The sequence below is a fragment of the Cyanistes caeruleus genome, chromosome 15 (genome assembly GCF_971803275.1).
Source record: "Cyanistes caeruleus chromosome 15, bCyaCae1.hap1.1, whole genome shotgun sequence".
In the NCBI taxonomy this organism is placed as follows: domain Eukaryota; kingdom Metazoa; phylum Chordata; class Aves; order Passeriformes; family Paridae; genus Cyanistes; species Cyanistes caeruleus.
In genome coordinates, this window is record NC_141715.1 from 2,153,740 (window position 1) to 2,170,285 (window position 16,546).

Here is a 16,546-nt window from a genome sequence, read left to right on the forward strand (position 1 = left end):
CATCAACATTTTTCTCCCTTTACTCTTTCTGCCTTTGTGGTATCACAGCCAAAATATGAAAGAGGCAGGTGAACCAAAACCAATTTGGAGATGAGATACAATTCCTCGCATTGCTGAAGAGCCAGAAAATGATCACTTTTTTTTTTGTTCTTTGTTTTCTCCCTGCCCCAGAGGAATCATTTGGGTAAAGGTGTGAATTACAGAACAAACAGCACTGCAATGGCCAGGTCCAGGCAGTACCAAACCCTAATTTACACCCTGTTTTCTCACCTTCTTAAGGTGGAGCTTGGATTGTTGTTCAACAGAACTCCTTTGGTCAATACCTTCCAAACTGTTCACTGCAGAACTACAAGTTGTTGTTACTATTATTATTATTATTATTATTACTATTATTATTATTATTATTATTAGTATTAGTATTAGTATTAGTATTACAGGTGTATTTTGAGGTTTTTTTGTATTTTTCATTGATCATTTCCACCTCTGAACTGTCCAACAGCACTCTGTGGTAACTGTGGAACTGGGAATATTAGAAATCCCACATGAAACAACAAAAGCAGCTGCCTAAACCCTCCCATTTCCACCCAGATGGTTCTTGTTTCAATTAACGGAATCAAACAAATTCAGAGCCATTCACTGGCCTTGTTTGGGCTTACTTGGAAAAACACACCTATAAATCACATCTGAAAAGCTGCAAAGAGAAAAAGAATTTGTTCCTCTTTGGGCAGTTCTTTTTGTTCTTTTTTTGGTAGAACAAAATTTTACTACCAAACACAAAATACACAATTATGTGTTGACAGCTCAGAGCCTCTGTGGTTCTGGCCACAATAAAACACAACTCCACACTGTCCCTCCAGTTCTTCGAAATTCAGGACTCCCAGAGGCTCCCATTTGCATCATCTTCCTGGGATTCTGAGCTGGAAAAGGGATTCCAAATATACAGGAAACCTGAAGTTACCAAAACCAGAGCCACCCCAGGGATTCCCCTGGTCCCAAATCCATCACTGATTGTTCTGGGTTTCACTGCTCAGGGAGCATCCTGAAAATCCAAATCACAACAGTCAGAGCTGCAGGAAAGCCAGCAAAGAATTCCAGAACCATTTTGCTTGGAAAAGCCCTCCCGGATTATTGAGTCCAGGCTGTGCCCCATCCCCGGCTTGTCCCCAGCCCAGAGCTCTGAGTGCCACCTCCAGGGATGGGATCCAACCCTCCCTGGGCACTTCCAGTGCCTGAGCTCCCTTTCCATGGGGAAATTCCTGCTGCTGTCCACCCTGAGCCTCCCCTGGCCCAGCCTGAGGCCGTTCCCTCTCCTCCTGTCCCTGTTCCCTGGCAGCAGAGCCCGACCCCCCCGGCTGTCCCCTCCTGCCAGGGACTTGTGCAGAGCCACAAGGGCCCCCTGAGCTCCTTTTCTCCAGGCTGAGCCCCTTCCCAGCTCCCTCAGCCCCTCCTGGGGCTCCAGACCATTCCCATCTCTCTCAGCCACTCCTCATGGGATTTAAAATGAGATTTACAAGGAGATGGGGATAAGGATTTGTTCCCAATCTGAAGGACACACTTCTGCTGGTGATTCAGGTTCAAGCAGCATTTTCCTCTCCAGAATTTGAGTATTCTTAGCAGTGCCCACTGTAAACCCCAGGATTATCCAAAAGACAGGGAGAGCTTGGGAAGAGCCTTGGCTGGGTAGGACAGAGATCTGATGCTGGGTGTGTGGTGATGAGTGACAGCTGGAGATGCCCAACAGCAACCAAAGGGATGCAGGAACGGGCACAGAAAGGGGAAATGCAGGAATATGAGCACAGAAACATCCTCAGCACTGCCCTGGCCAACATTTCTGCCCCTCACCTTCAGCCCTCTGCAAACGAGGAGAGCAGGACTGCTCCACGTGTCCAAGGAGGCAGGCAGCAAGTCAGGGAGGGGGAAAATATGGTCAAAATCCAGAGGCACACAGGGAAAAAGCTTCTCCCTCCTTCTGGGACTGTGTAACGAGGTCACACCATTAATCTGATCTCAAAGGAAAATCTGAGCAAGTGGTTAAGGGCTGCTTGACGTGGTTTGGAGAGGATTCCTCCAGCGTGCCCATAGACTTTGGCATTTCCAGGAGTGCAGTTAATTTGCACGGGGCTGTAAACATTGACTAAATAGGAATGCATACAAAAAGATGCTTTGAAAAGAGTTTGGTTTAAAATGAGAAGTGGTGTTGACCTCTCAGGGAGGAATGTCCCTCTGCTTTGGAGATGGTCAGCTGAGTGCTCCACGAGGGTGGGAGAAACAAGGAGCTCACCCAGGGAGCTGGGAAGGAAATTCTTATTTTTGTTTTGCTTCTTAAAGTAGATTTTAATGTTTCTAAGAGCAAGAGGCATTTTGAAAGCAACACAACCCCTTGAAACATAACTTGGAAAAGGGGCTCCTTTTGAATCAAAATAAATTTTGAAGAAGAAAAATGTGAGCACGTTCCTATTAAGTGATAAACTCCAGCTGTTTTACACAGTCCTGGCATGGCAGGGAGAAATAATTCATAAATAATTGTATTAATTAACCATCAGAGTGTCCTCATGAGACCCTCCCCTCACCCTGGGCTCCCCACAAAAGGGAAAAAAATCTGCATTGCTATTAAAAAATCTGCCCTGGAAACCATCAGATTGAGAAAGGAAAGGACTATTTTAACCAATTCATTAATTATGAATATTAAACAAATCAAGCTTTGAAGCTTAGTTCGTAACGAGTCAAACTTCCACTATTGTTCTGCTGGGGAAAAATCCGACTCTCCAGACAGCATCTGTCAATCTGATCATTATGTGGTTAAATGAGGCAGAAAAAAACGTGTTCTCTCTCACCTGCAAAAGCTATCTGAGCCTTGATAAATTTAATTTGAATTTTCTCTTCTAGATTTGACTGGTCAAGTTAAACTATAAAGATTATTCATGGAAAAGCAACCGCAGTTTGTTACTAGGATACAAAAAAATCACTTAGCATGCTCCTCCAATGAACAATCCCAAGCAGAACACACACAAATTCAATAAATTATGAATTTCTCCGTCTCTCTTACATAAACATTGGGGTTGCAGCAGAGGCATTTCTTGGAAGCCTTTAATATAAATCCATCTCTTAATGACTGTGCACTAGCAAAACAAACAGAGGGGATGGCTGAGCCCTGCAGGTGAGCTGCATCCTTTGTCTAGACATGGAAGTTCTGGCAGCAGATCCAGGATTGCCACATCTTGGAGCAGACCCTGCAGCTTGGCACACTCACAAGCCTTGGCACAGCAGGTGACGTCAGCAGCAGACTAAGCTAATTTGGAATTTGGAAGGAGGTAATTCTTATTCCAGGGAAAAAAAAAAACAAACCAACCAAAATCCCCCTTCCTGCACAATTCCACGGATCTGAAAGGTCTTACATAAAGCTCTTGTCAGATCCTGAAGGCACAAGGCAGAGTTTAGGCTGGAGAAGATCTCTTAAGATTATTGTGTCCAAGCTCTGATGATGGCAGGGAGAAGTTTTCCTGCATCCATCCGAGGCCCCCAGGCCAGCAAAGGATGGGCAAAGCGCCCTGGAATGGGACAGAGCCTGCCCCGAGGCACTCTGCCATCCTTTGGAGCAACATTCGGGCTCGGGAGGTTGATTTTGGTCTCTGACCAGTGTCTGGGGTTCTGCTGAGGTGTCTCTTCCCATCCCTCCCAAAATCCCGGCTAGCACCAATCCCCAGGCACAACCCGCTGCTCCAGGCTGGGCTATTTAAAGCCACGCTACAGGGGCTGAGATCACTTTGTATAAACTTTCCCCGAGACGGATTTCCTTGAAATTGTGCCTTGTGAAGCTTCTGTCCTTCTCACCCTCGGGCAGCCTGTGCTGCTCTGCTGCTGCCAAATCAACCGGGAATTGCTGTTTGACCCTCACAAATCAGGTGCAAGGGTGGAGATCTGCCTTGTACCTGCAGAAGACACCTCCCTTCCAGGAGAGAGCGACCAAAATACCTGGAATTCTGAAATACCTGAGAGAGGAAGATGTTCTTTACCTCTACAAGCAACAGCCACTTAGAAAATTATTTCTGTTTTCATACTTGGAAACCTTTCCACTGCACAGGACAAAATAATCAAGAAGTTTTTGCTGGTGTCCTGAGGAAAGGACCACCACAGAACAGCCCCTAAAGAGATCACAGACCCACCTTTAGCCCTGGTAGCCCAGTTCTCCTCATTCCATTCTTAGCTGATGAATAACAAATAAAAAGAACTCGTTCTTTAAGATCTCAAATGATAGAACTATTCTTATTTGTTGTATTCCACCAAGGCTTTGCATCGGTGTTAACCTGCCTGGCTGCATTCTGGAGAGCACATGCTCAAAATTCCTGGTCCTGTCTTCTCCCCAAAATTCACTGCAGCCTCTTAGCAACTCCTCCTTCCAGAATTTCAGCCACCCCCAGGACACGACACCGGGCAGATCTCGAGTAGTGCGTTTTGTGTTCCCAGAAAATTAAAAAAATAAAGCTCCATCCAATCGTGTCAAGTTTAAGACCCCAAGAAACAGCAATTTTCCCTCATTAGGAATTATGCTTTCAAGCTGAGGAGATAAATTTTGAACTGCACTCGGTGGATTCCAGAAGACATCAAGCTGAGCAGCCGGTGTCCCGATGAGACCAAAGGAGATAAGAGGCTCAGGAAAGCTGCTGCCACAGAGCCAGTTATCTCTGAGCAGAGCAAGATAAACTTGACTGAAATTATTTCATTTGCACTGCCAAATGGGATATTCTATCTTTTATCTTTGGCTTCTCCAGGCAGGGCCTGGAGGATTTAATGTTGGAGTTATAGAGGAGGGCAAAAATCAAAAATCTTTATTCCCTGGCATCTGGAAACCTGATAGAAAACTTCTGTTCAAGGAAATTCATTCTTGACTGTTTTCCCTGTGTTGCCACACAGACAACAAAAATCAGAGCTTTACTTTTATGTGTCTATTTATTTCTCCCACATAACCATTAGACATTATCCTATCAAGAGTGCAATCACAGGAAAATGGGCAAAATAGAATTCCTAAAGTGCAGAATTACCATTATTATGTAAAAACCCACAGTAAAACCAGAAAACTTCAAAAACTAAACCTGTTATGTGCAACTCTTCAGCCAAAAACCATACAGACACAACTCCATCCGTCTTTCTCCCCTCAAAGCATCAGCAGCTCTTAAAAAAAATCCTAAATGTGATTTCCCAGCTACACTGGGAAAGCTTTGAAGTGCAGTTGGATGGTTTTGTCTTTAAGGAATCTTCCTGTGCAATTGAAGCAAGAAATCATTTTTTATCTTCTGATTTGGTTTCCTTACAGCAGAAGGGTGCAGAAAGGAAAAAAAGATATGGTTTTGCTGGAAAAGGGGAAGGATTGGGGTCAGATCCTCTCAGCAGGAGATTTCTGAGCTGCTCCATTGCCAGAGGTCTGGAAGAACCCAGAGAGAAAAAAACTCCTGGGTGGAAAGCAAGCCCTGCTAACACAAAGCAGAGGAGGAGATCTCCCTGGACACAGAGGGGAAAACAAATTAACAAGCAAGAAATCACTTTCTCCTCCCTCCCTCCCTCCTCCCCAAAGCCCTACTTCAACCGCTCGGACACCAGGAATTCATGTTCCAGCACTCAGTAATTGAGACAACAGGGCATCCAGGCCTGAAGGGAAAAGCTGGCACAGGTAAGCTGAAATAAAGTTTTCAAGCAGCCGTCTCAGTGCCAGTGATTCATTCTTTTTATCATACACAGGGCAAACAAACACAGCCATCATCGAGATAGGGAACAACACAGGGTAAACAGCATCTCCTTCCCACCAAAAAAAGTCTTCCCATAGGGCACAGATCTTGTGGAAGGGAGCCTTGGGAAGGGCCTGTCCCTGCAGATGCCTCTGGGGAAAAGAGGTGGGATGGGGAGGAACGAGGAGAAGTGGTAGAACGTCACCAAGGGCATCAAAGAACCACAGGCTCAGGGTCTGTCCCCTTCAGGACACAGCAGATCATGGTAGAACGTTACCAAAAAACCACTGTCTCCTCCAGGACACAGCAGATCATGGCAGAACATCACCAAGGGCACCCAAGAACCACAGGCCTGGGGTCTGTCCCCGTCAGGACACAGCAGATCATGGTAGAACGTCACCAAAGGCACCAAAAAACCACTGTCCCCTCCAGGATGCAGCAGATCCGAGGGTGGAGAAGCTGTCTGAGAGGACAGAACAAAGTATGGAAATCCTCCTCCAGCACAACTTCCTCCAGCTGCCTCAGCCACAGAAACCTCCCCAAGATGTGAAGGGAGCCAGGCCCTTCCCCACAGCCCCTCCCGCCTCCTTCCTCACTCCCTGGCAGCTGGGCACACCTCTGCCCTCTGGAAAAGTCTGGAGAATTTGGGTGCCAGGGAGCCCCAAAGGTGTCCCAGGAGCTGCAGAGGAGCGGGGAAGGTGCAGGTCCTGAGTCAGAGCCGTGCTTTGGCTGCTGTGCAGGGCACAGGCCTCCGAGCTGCTCCCCAAACCTGCCGCGGGCAGGGGAAGGGAGACAAACACGGCAGATAACACACGTGCAAATACAAAGAGAGGAGGTGGAGGAGATGGCACACACCTTCCCCGCAGGGAAATTCAGCTGGGATGTGACACGTGTTGCGGGGAATCTCATCCAGCCCCGGCTCTGGAAGCCACCCCAGGCAGCTCTCCCGGCCCCGGGCTCTCCCCGCTGCTCTCCCGACCCCTCCGCAGCCATGCCGGTGCCGAGGCTCAGGAAAGCTCCTCACCGAGCTGCCAAGCCGCACACACACGCTCTGTAAACAGCGGGATGCTGAGGAGAAGGGAAATGTTTCCTTTCAAGGCAAACCCTGCGGCAGGACAGCCAAAGAGCAGCTCCACAAGTGGAGGAGCCCGGAGGAGAAATCCAGCGGAGCTCGGGAGGGCAGAGGCGCTGATTTGCATCCCTAATTGAAAAGCCAGGCAATGTGACGTGCGAGGAGGATCCTCTCCGGGATAGGAGAGAGAAACCTGACATAAGCCTGGCAGTGACTCATCCTCCTGTCAAATAAACATTAATGCCCGCACATCCAAACCTGACTGCCTCGAGTTAAACACCTTAAACATCCTTAAGCACTTCCATGGGTTGTCAAATGATAACGTGCTGGGAAAGCAGCGATTTCCTCTGCCTGCGGGGAGGGCTCTCCGAGGGTTCTGCCTTCCCAGACAGACTCTGGGGTGGATTTTCAGCACCTGCAGGAGGGTGAGATGCTGACACACAGGTCCTGCTGGCCTCCAAAGAAGAAATAAAATGAAATAAAAGGTGGGCAAATGCTGTTTGCCAGACCTCCGAGCAAAGCAATTCCCCTCTGGAGCATAAACAATTATTAAAAAAAGAGAGGGCACCTGCCCAGCCAGTGTAGGGCGAGGGAAATCTCTGGCTTTAGTGACACACTTGGCACTGTGCTGTGTGTGACAGCCCGTGGGCCACAGGGCATGACACAGCTCCATTTAACAGCGGCCTGGGAGGTGATGCTGCCTGGGTTGGAGCACAGTTGCTCCTCCAGCCTGGAGAGCCGAGGTGCCAAAGGCTGAATTCATGGTGCCAGCTGGCTGCAGCACGCTTTGGGGCACGTACAGTGGTTAAACAGAGTGCTCGCTACACAATCAACCTGTTCCAGCTCGAAATCCCAGAGAAGGCTGAGCAGCTTCACAGGTTTCCTTTTGAAGAGTGGAAAAGCAGAAGGCTGCAAAGAAAGCAGTGAATTAATCTTTTTTTTTTTTTTTTTTTCCCCTTCACTTCTATGACCTTCTTCCAGGAGATGCTTCATAATTAATTAACTCTTGTAACCCCCTGTGAGCCAGGGATTCCTACCTTCCTTCCATTCAAAGGAATCCTCTGATAAAGCCACTTGCTCAAAGGTCACACAGGGAGTCATCAAAATCAGTGACAGTCTCTCAGAACCTCAATTCCCAGCCCAAAAGATGCAGAAAAACAGGAAAAATAGGCCTGGATTAACACCTGCAGTCCGTGCTGATCAGCACTGAAGCAAACCCAAACCAAGAACTGGTCTGAACAGGTACCTTTTTCACTCAAACCAGAACAACCTGAAGTGGTATTTTGTAGTTTTCTTGAAGTCAGACTGGAGCCAAATCAAACAATTTACTGAACTCCTGACAATAACAAGAACTCCTCCCACAGTGCATCACTAATAGCTGAAGGAGGAGGGACCAGAAAACAAATCTAAACAAAAGTGCTCCTTGAAGCGAGATTTTAGCCTCTGGAAAAGGCAGAAGGATCTTCTCCTGCTGGATGGACTTTGCTCCTCATTTCTTAGAGGAGAACTGGATCAGTATCTTGAAAAGGAAGATACAGAGATGTCTTTTTTTTTATCCACGAGCTATAAATTCCTGCCTCTCTGCCACAACCAGGACCCTCCAACCATCCCTGTCGTGCCTGGCAGATGGGAGCACCAGGTCTAAACTTGGGATTTCTGCCTTGTTGAGAGCGAGTTAATGATCAGAAGCCTTTTCCTTAAGAATACAAAATAATTTCTTGCAACGAAGTCACTTCTGCCAGAACAAGCCCCATTCTCCCTCGTGTTTACCAGACACAAATGCCACTCATACTTGGTATTCCTCGCAGTTGTGAGGAAGGCTGTGGGAGAAGCACAGCAATCAGATCCCAGCCAGATTCTAAAAAGGGAATTTGGCTCCTTTGTTAAATACCAATGCCCCTATTTGGGTCAGGACCAACAACTGGATCCCAACTGGGAAGTCCTTCACTTGTGCCTCGGCTGGTGAGTGCCTCCCGTGTCCCATCAGCTGTCCAGGCTCACGCTGTCACCACGGGGACACTGCTGCTGTCCCATCCTCCCAGACACTGCTCCTCACAAGGCCTTCCCTGGATCAGAGGAATGTTCCCCTCTCCCCAGCCCGCCCTGCTCAGGTCCCAGCATCTTCCTGCTCTCATTTCCTGAGCCCTGTGTGTGCCAGCCTGGAGAAAGGGGTCCCATGGAGAAAGGAGCTCCATCCATCACACCAGGGTGGTTTGTGCTGTTTCCTGCCTCTCCCACCCCAACCCCAGAGCAATTCCTTGCAGAGCCATCAATCCCACAGAACCAGCAGGCCGGGGGGAAACAGCGTGCCTCAAGAACCAGCAATCCCCTCTTGCCTCACCCACCTGCCCACAAATCACCTCGGAGCACGGGGAGGCGAGGGGAGCAGGGGAACAGCGACATCCGAGCGTAAATTCCCAGTGGGATTCACTGGAGCTGCAGCGGGAGACGCCAGGAGAGCATCCCGAAGGCTCCGGGGCAGCATCCCTGTGAGTGCCAGCTGTCATTTAGCTGTCACCAAATCAGAGCAGCTTCCAGAAGCACCTCGGGCCTGTTGCTCAGCGTTCCTCACACATCCCAGCTCTTTTCCCTTCCTCAGGAGCTGCCGCTCGTTAGCCACAACCTCATTACTCATTTGGGCGCCGCTCCGCTTGGAACCTCACTATTAATTTGACAAAACCTCGGCCCACTGAGCATGGGATACTTGGCAAACACGAGTTTCCCAAGCTCCCAGCACAAATCCCTGCGGCACTGATAGCGTGTGCTCTCGTGTAGCTCCACGGAAACGTGGGGAGAGGAGGATGAGGCTGGGCAAGGGTTTAAAGATGCAACAAGAACGGTTGGTTCAAGCACATTTGGACAAAGTCAGGTATAAAAATGAGTTGTTGTCAATAGGATTTAAAATGGAATTCTGCTGTTTGAGAAGAGCATTGATGTTTCTGTATAAAAAACCTGAATTGTTGCTTGTTTGGCTTTTCCAGGTCCCTCCACATTCCCTCCACGTTTGATTTCATTGAAAAGGCTTTTTCTACCTTAAGCTATTTACAGTGAACAAAACTAGCAAAGTGATTCTGCAGTGAATCAGCTTAACCCAAGTAAGAGAATTTCAGTTTGAGGATGTTCTGTTCGGCTGTTTGGGTTTTATTAAGAAGTTTCTTCAGTCCATGGGACAAGAGAGCAATTCCTCAAAATGAGAGTGAAAGTGCCTTGCTCAGTTCTGCAGGGTGAATGAAGAAAGAGATGCATTTTGGAGCAAGAAAAGGAAAGACTTAATTCTGACTGATTATCTTGGAGTAATTCTAAACAGCCCTCGCAGTTATAAATAGGATTTCATCCAACCATTCAGTCTTCCGGAAAAACTTTCTAATTTTCAAAAGGACTGTTCCAAGAACAGCCCTAAACCTGCTTTGCCATTTGGATAACGAAAGACAAACAATACATCCGAAATTCAATTTCATATGAAAAATTGCTGAATGGGGTCCAAGCCGACAAAAGACGTTTATAAACTTCCAAATTTCAAACATCCAAAAGCTCCTCTGCAGCCACAGGTTAACAGCTCCTTTGGACTGTCATTACTCTCGTAAAAAGAGAACTGAATTTGGGGGAAAGACACATTTCCAGCATCATCCAGCCCTCAGCCAAGGCGTTCAAAGCATCCTGCATAGCTTTGCCTTGCGCAATTTGACAAATGTTTGCACATGGACCATCCCCAGTGCTGCGATCCTCCCCGACAGCCTCCACCTGGAGGGACACCACTGAGATTTTCTAGGCCACCAGAACAAATGCTTGAGCTGGGAGGTCTCCATAAATCAAACCTTCATTTCCCCCCCACCTCCCCCCATCAAACTTTTCCTCTTAACTCCTTTCGAAAGCACCGCGAGGAAGTCCTGAATCACGGAGCTGCGGTGCGGCTGATGTCATCCCTTTTTTTAAATTCACGTGTGGAAGGCTGAGCGTGTGGAGGCTGCTCAGGAGAGACTGTTCTAGCACCAGGCAGAAGGGCTGATACAACTCCCAGCCTTCTGGAACAGAGCTCTCAGCAAGATCCCACGGCCCAGCAGGTACAGATATTTTTTCTTTGGGAAGTTCCAGCCTGACCCAGGTAACCTTTGCTGACCCAAAGATGCTTCCCTGGCTTTTTTTTCCGCCCCCCAGGCTTTTTTGCACTCCTTTTGTGCTCCCAGCTGAAAAGCCAACCCGCAAAAGAAATTTTCTCCAAGGTCACGCACTCCTCACGATGCCTTTATTTGCCGGTTGGTGAAGTATTGAAAAAAATGAAAACTTCCTTATTGTGAGAGGAGCTAATGTCCCATTTAAACGTAATAGGGAACGAGAGGAGATGCAGCTAGGAATCTAATCACTGTTTCATAGCTAAACCACAAGCTTAGCAGCTTTTTTTTTGTGCCCTGAAGGTCCCAGGCACCCTCTCTTTGCAAAGACAATATATGGCACATCCAAATGCAAATCTATTCCTCTCTTTATTTCTATATTCAGCTCCCTGGCTGATTACAGGCAGACGTGTATGTGTTCAATAGGTCCTCCTGCTTCTTTAAATAAGTTTAATAATACCCCTTTTATTTATGGGAGCCTGAAGTACAAAGGATGCAATGCAGGAGCTCTGCAAGAGCAGAAAAGAGAAGAAAAGCAAAGTAGCTGAAGATACAGCCTGGCAAGGGCTCGGTAATTCAACACTGTTGATTCTATAGAGACCAACTGCTTTTATTATGCACAGATTCTCCGAGGGGGGAGAAAACCCCGCAGTTACGAACTTGCAAAGGCAAAGAATCTGTACATCTCTTGTGCAAGTGCAGAACTGGCTAAAAAGGCAGTTTTAAAGCCAGGGCAGCCCACCGAACATTTCAGACCTCGCTGCAGTTTTCTTCCGGCGACTCCGAACAACCGAGGGCTCTCCCCGTTAAAAAGTTGTATTGAAAAAATACAACGAGAAGGGGAAATGAAGCAGCGAGCCCATCCAAGGACTCGGTGCGAGGGCTGGGAAGCGCCGGCTCCAGCTGCGGGATCAGCGCCGCTTCGCCCGCGGGCGCAGCCGTGCCCCGCATCCCCGACAAGGAGCGGATTGAACAAATTCCTGAAACGCCCGGCTTCTCCCGGGATCGCTGACACGCCCGGCTTCTCCCGGGATCGCTGACACGCTCGGCTTCTCCCGGCGAGCCTCGGACCGGGGGGAGGCGGCACAGCCGCCGCCGCTCGCCCGCAGCATCCCCGGGGCAGGACGCGCCCCCCGCCCGCAGCCCCGCGCCCCCGCCGGTACCTGCCAGAGTCTTGTGCACCGTGTTGCCCATCGCTCGCTCGCTCGGCGGCGCGGCGGAGCCCGGGGCCGCCCGGAGCTCCGCAGGGCCATGGACAGCGCCCGCCTCCCGCCGCCGCTCCGCGCCCGCCCCCGCCCCGCCCCGCGGAGCCGCCCCGCCCGAGCCGCGCCTGCCGCTGCCCGAGCTCCGAGCGCCTCTCCATCCCTGCCCCCGGCAGCTCCGAGCGCCTCTCCATCCCTGCCCCCGGCAGCTCCGAGCCCCTCTCCATCCCTGCCCCCGGCAGCTCCGAGCGCCTCTCCATCCCTGCCCCCGGCAGCTCCGAGCGCCTCTCCATCCCTGACCCTGGCAGCTCCGAGCCCCTCTCCATCCCTGACCCTGGCAGCTCCGGGATGGGCCGATCTCATCTCCATCCCTAACCCCGGGAGCTCCGGGATGTGCCGCTGCTCTGCTCTCATCCCTGCCCGGTGTCTCTCAGGGATGTGCCGATCCCTTTCCCATCCCTGCCCGGTGTCTCTCCGGGATGTGCCGATCCCTTTCCCATCCCTGCCCGGTGTCTCAGGGATGTGCCGATCCCTTCCCCATCCCTGCCCGGTGTCTCAGGGATGTGCCGATCCCTTTCCCATCCCTGCCCGGTGTCTCTCCGGGATGTGCAGCTCCGGGCAGCACCCACCGGCAGCTCTCAGAGGAGCTGCCAGCCGGGGCTTTGGACAAACACGGGCCCTGCTCTCCTCCAGGGACCCCCGACAGACTTTTTGCCTCTCCCTCCTAGGAGAAAAACCCCAACAATCCTCGTTCTCCGGTAGCACAACCACACCTGTCCATCAGCAACACCTTCCCGAAGGGCACCGGCGGCACTGGGGAACAATGGGAGCCGATAAACCTGAGCTCTTTCCCTCTCCGTGCCACTTCCTTGCGGGTGACCTTGGATAAGCCACTTTGCATCTCGGTGACACGGCTTCCCCAGCTGGGAATTGAGGGAATTAGCAGGAGTGTTGTGTCGGCAAAGGCGTGATTAGCTGGGAGCACGGCGGTACCACGGTGACGAAGGACACCTCAGCCCACAGCCGACAGCTCAGCATCGACAATATCGGCACCACAACTTCCCTCCCTCGGATCTCAGACAGAAAAACACGTTTAGAGCCCCGCTGGAGAAGAGCACGGCTCCCTCCTCTCCTCCTCTGCTCCCGAGGGGTGACAATGCTGAGAATTGAGGGTGCAGAGCCTTCCCTTCCCTGAGACAGCTTCCAGAGTTTTAAGACTTTAGAAATTGAGAACCTCAGAGCTACAAAGTGTTCTGCAATCAGCACCTTGGGCTCATGACAGTGCCCAGTGTTGGGGGAAAGGCACCGTGTCCCTTTGGCACATCTCTGGACTGTCACACATCCTGAGACACTACAGTGGGAAGAGGGGGAGAGCCGAGGAATAGCAGCTCCATAGCCTGACAGAGATCAGTCTCTGATCTATTAGAGAGAAGCTAAAATAACAAGCCTTTAATCCCTACATCATGTCGAACAGGTCAAGTGTAGCTCGGGAGATGAGAGAGGACAGAAAAACCTAATTTCCAGCGTTTTTTGCGCTATGATAGGGATTTGTTAAAAATGGGATTATTGAATGAGACACCAGCAGCTGCTCTTAAAAGCGCCTGCACCCATCTGCTGTCTCCTTAGGTTAGCACATGTCTCGCACTCCCTTTGCTGCAGGAGCTGTCAGAGGGCAGCGGGAGCCCAGTGCTCCTCTTCAGGGACACGGGGAGGGCAGCAATGTCACCCTCTTGACACAGAAGGGAAAGTCCTGGTGTCACCAGACAGCGGGGAATGGGAGGCTTCGCTAATCGCGGCTGCTTTCCCTCAGCACCGAGTGGCAAGTTGTTATTTTAGGGCTTAAAATTCGCCTTCAAAAGGCGGCGGCAGCAGCCGGTTCTGCTCATGTGTGTGCCATGTGCTGGGTGCCACCGTCCCGGGGCTGTCCCTGTCCCTCCTGCCACACCCCGGCCACACCAGCCCACAGATTGCCCGTCCCGAGGGTGTCCCAGCCCTTCCTCCTCCCCCAAACGAGGTAAAAATAGAAGACAATAAAATGGAAATGCACATCCTTGGGACGCGGAGGCTGCCTGCGGGAACGCAATCAGCGCTCCTGCTCTCGGCATTGTAAAAATTGAGAGTTTGTTAAAATAACCTTCTCGCGGTGCAGAACAGCCCTCCTGGGAAAGGCTTCAGCGGGGAGGATTTTCACCCTTCCCAGAAAGAGGGAGCAAAAGGGGATTGAACAGCAAAGTCAGCCTGGAGAAAAGCAGAGACTGGCCCAGCCAAGGCTCCACAGATGAAAACTCATTAGCATTTTAAGATTCTTTCCGCTCCAGCAAGTCTTGGTAACTCTTGATAATGAACTTCAGCAATTTCTTCTCTATGCCTGGCACACAGCTGCTCCTCTGAAGAATTCCCCTTCCCTGTCTCCCCCTCCAAGGGACAGCCTGACCTGCACACACGGGTGTCATTTGCTTTCCTGCCTGCACTCCCAGAAATATAAAACAGTAATCTCACCTAAGCTCCTTCCCAGCAATTTTTACCACTAGACCTCAGACCGTTTTGCAGACAAGGTGAGTGACATTATCCTTATTCCAAGCCCCAAAGAACCCAGGAGATTTGTACAAGGTCACAGGTTGGCCATTGCCAAACTCTGGAGCAGCCACAAAACTGAGTTGGATCCAATTTGCAGGATTGGACACTTTCAGCTGCACACATTTTAGTTGCTTCTCCCTCTGCATTTTCTATTGTTCCCCATAACAAATTCATCTTAGAGGGATCAGTGGAGTATGATCAGGATAATGTTATGCAAAGGAAAAAAATCTTTGGGAGGCTTTCTGTATCCCACTGATGTCAGACAGCTGCTTCCCAGCTCACTGTAATCACTTCTAAATCTCACTGTGCAGGGGTTTGCACCCAAAGCCTTTCAAATATGAACAAAAAAAATAAAAAAAAAAGGGGAAAAGAGAGAGGAAATTTCTTTCTGAATCAAAAAATGTGATGAATTCCACTTGAGGTTTGTCACAGACAGGGATCTGACACAAACCCTCCTATAAGCACCCACACAAGCCAGGCCTCTCACGAGGGGGAAATATTAGCAGGCATATAAACACATTCGTATAAATGTAATGTTCCCAGAGATGCAAATAGCTTACAAGGAACAGCTAAATTTCCACTGATTGTTCCCAGCCCGAGGAGTAACTCTTCTTACAGCATCAAATGGCTTGCATTGTCTTTGTAAATCCCCCGGGGTTGGAGTTTTGGGGGCTGAAAGCCTCTGGGAGCTGTAAGGTATCACTGGGAGCAGCTGCCAGTCGTGTCTCTAACAGATGGCAGCAAATAATGGCAGGCTCGGCTCTTCCAGCAGCAGCGAGATAAACCCCTGAGAAATCCGTCTGTCTGTGGGGCAGGGAGCCCTCCTGCCCCCGAGGGGATTCTTCTCCCATCCCAGACCCCAGCTCAGGGTGGCATCACCTTCCCTGGCCGGCAGAGCCCCTGCTCCCTGCAAACACCACTTCTGCTCCTCCACTCTCAAACTGGCCACTCGGGTCTCGCTCCCAGCTCCTCTGAGAGCTCGCAGAGTTATCTGCCTTTCCCAAAGAGCAGATTGCAGAGCCCAGCCCTGCTCCACAGCCTGCCCGCTGCCAGCTCTCGCTCCCCTTTCACACCCTGCACCCTCAGCTCTGCCTTTTTCCCTTTCTCTGTCACTAAATCTGAGGAGATGCTCAGAGCATCCATTTCTCTTCCAGCTCCATCTGTCTGGAGCTCTGAGGCTGCCCAAACCGCTTTCCCTTCCATCACACCTCACCCTGAATCCTCCCTTTCCCTCCCTCCCCTGCTCGGCAGCAGCTCCTGGGAATTCTCAGAGGCTGCAGATGGAAAATGCCCTGGAAAAAGGCGTGAGGTGACTGTCCCAGCCTAAAATGCCCTTCCAGCTTGCAAACATGTCCAAGAGAGTGCAGTTCCTCTGAATGCACATCAGTGGCATTCAACATGTTTTCTTCAACAGGTGCTTATCCAGCATGGAAATAATTCCTTCCTCCTGGCACGAGTTCATTTCCGTGGCTGTGCTGGGTGGTTTTATGAGCTTCCCCCCTGCCAGCACCTTGTGCTTTCTTTCCTCCTCCTTCTGGCTGAAGGGACTGTCCAGGAGAGAGCAGATTTGCCTGGTAAAAGCAAATGTAACTCGTCTCACAACTTCCCAGCCTCCGCATCTTGCCTATGGAAGGAGAGTACTAATAAGCCTCTCTCCTACTTGGAGACGAGTGGAAAAAGGAAAAAAAAAGGAAAAAAAAAAAAAAAGAGAAAGCTGTTCCCTGAATTCCCATCACACACATTTAAAGAGGTATTTGTTTAGGAGGGATGCATGTACAGAGCATCCTCCAGCACCACACACAGCCCTCCTGCCACCCACGCCTCCCAACTGCCCAAAGCAATTCCTCCCCTCCCCTGCTCCCAGCA

General features: G+C 50.1%; 1 protein-coding gene across 2 annotated transcripts in view; it reads right to left on the minus strand.

Moving 5' to 3' along the window:
* The window catches only part of NEURL1B (neuralized E3 ubiquitin protein ligase 1B), a 113,691-nt gene that overhangs the window by 19,607 nt on the left and 77,538 nt on the right, over positions 1-16,546 (minus strand). The window contains exon 1 of one of the 2 annotated variants that reach the window (XM_086852141.1): positions 12,065-12,193. The exons of the other annotated variant lie outside the window; for it this stretch is intronic. Within the exon in view, the coding sequence (XP_086708267.1) occupies positions 12,065-12,095 (31 nt within the window). The 5' untranslated portion in view covers positions 12,096-12,193. Of the gene's footprint in view, positions 1-12,064; positions 12,194-16,546 lie in introns of those variants that run through there. 2 annotated transcript variants of the gene reach the window in all.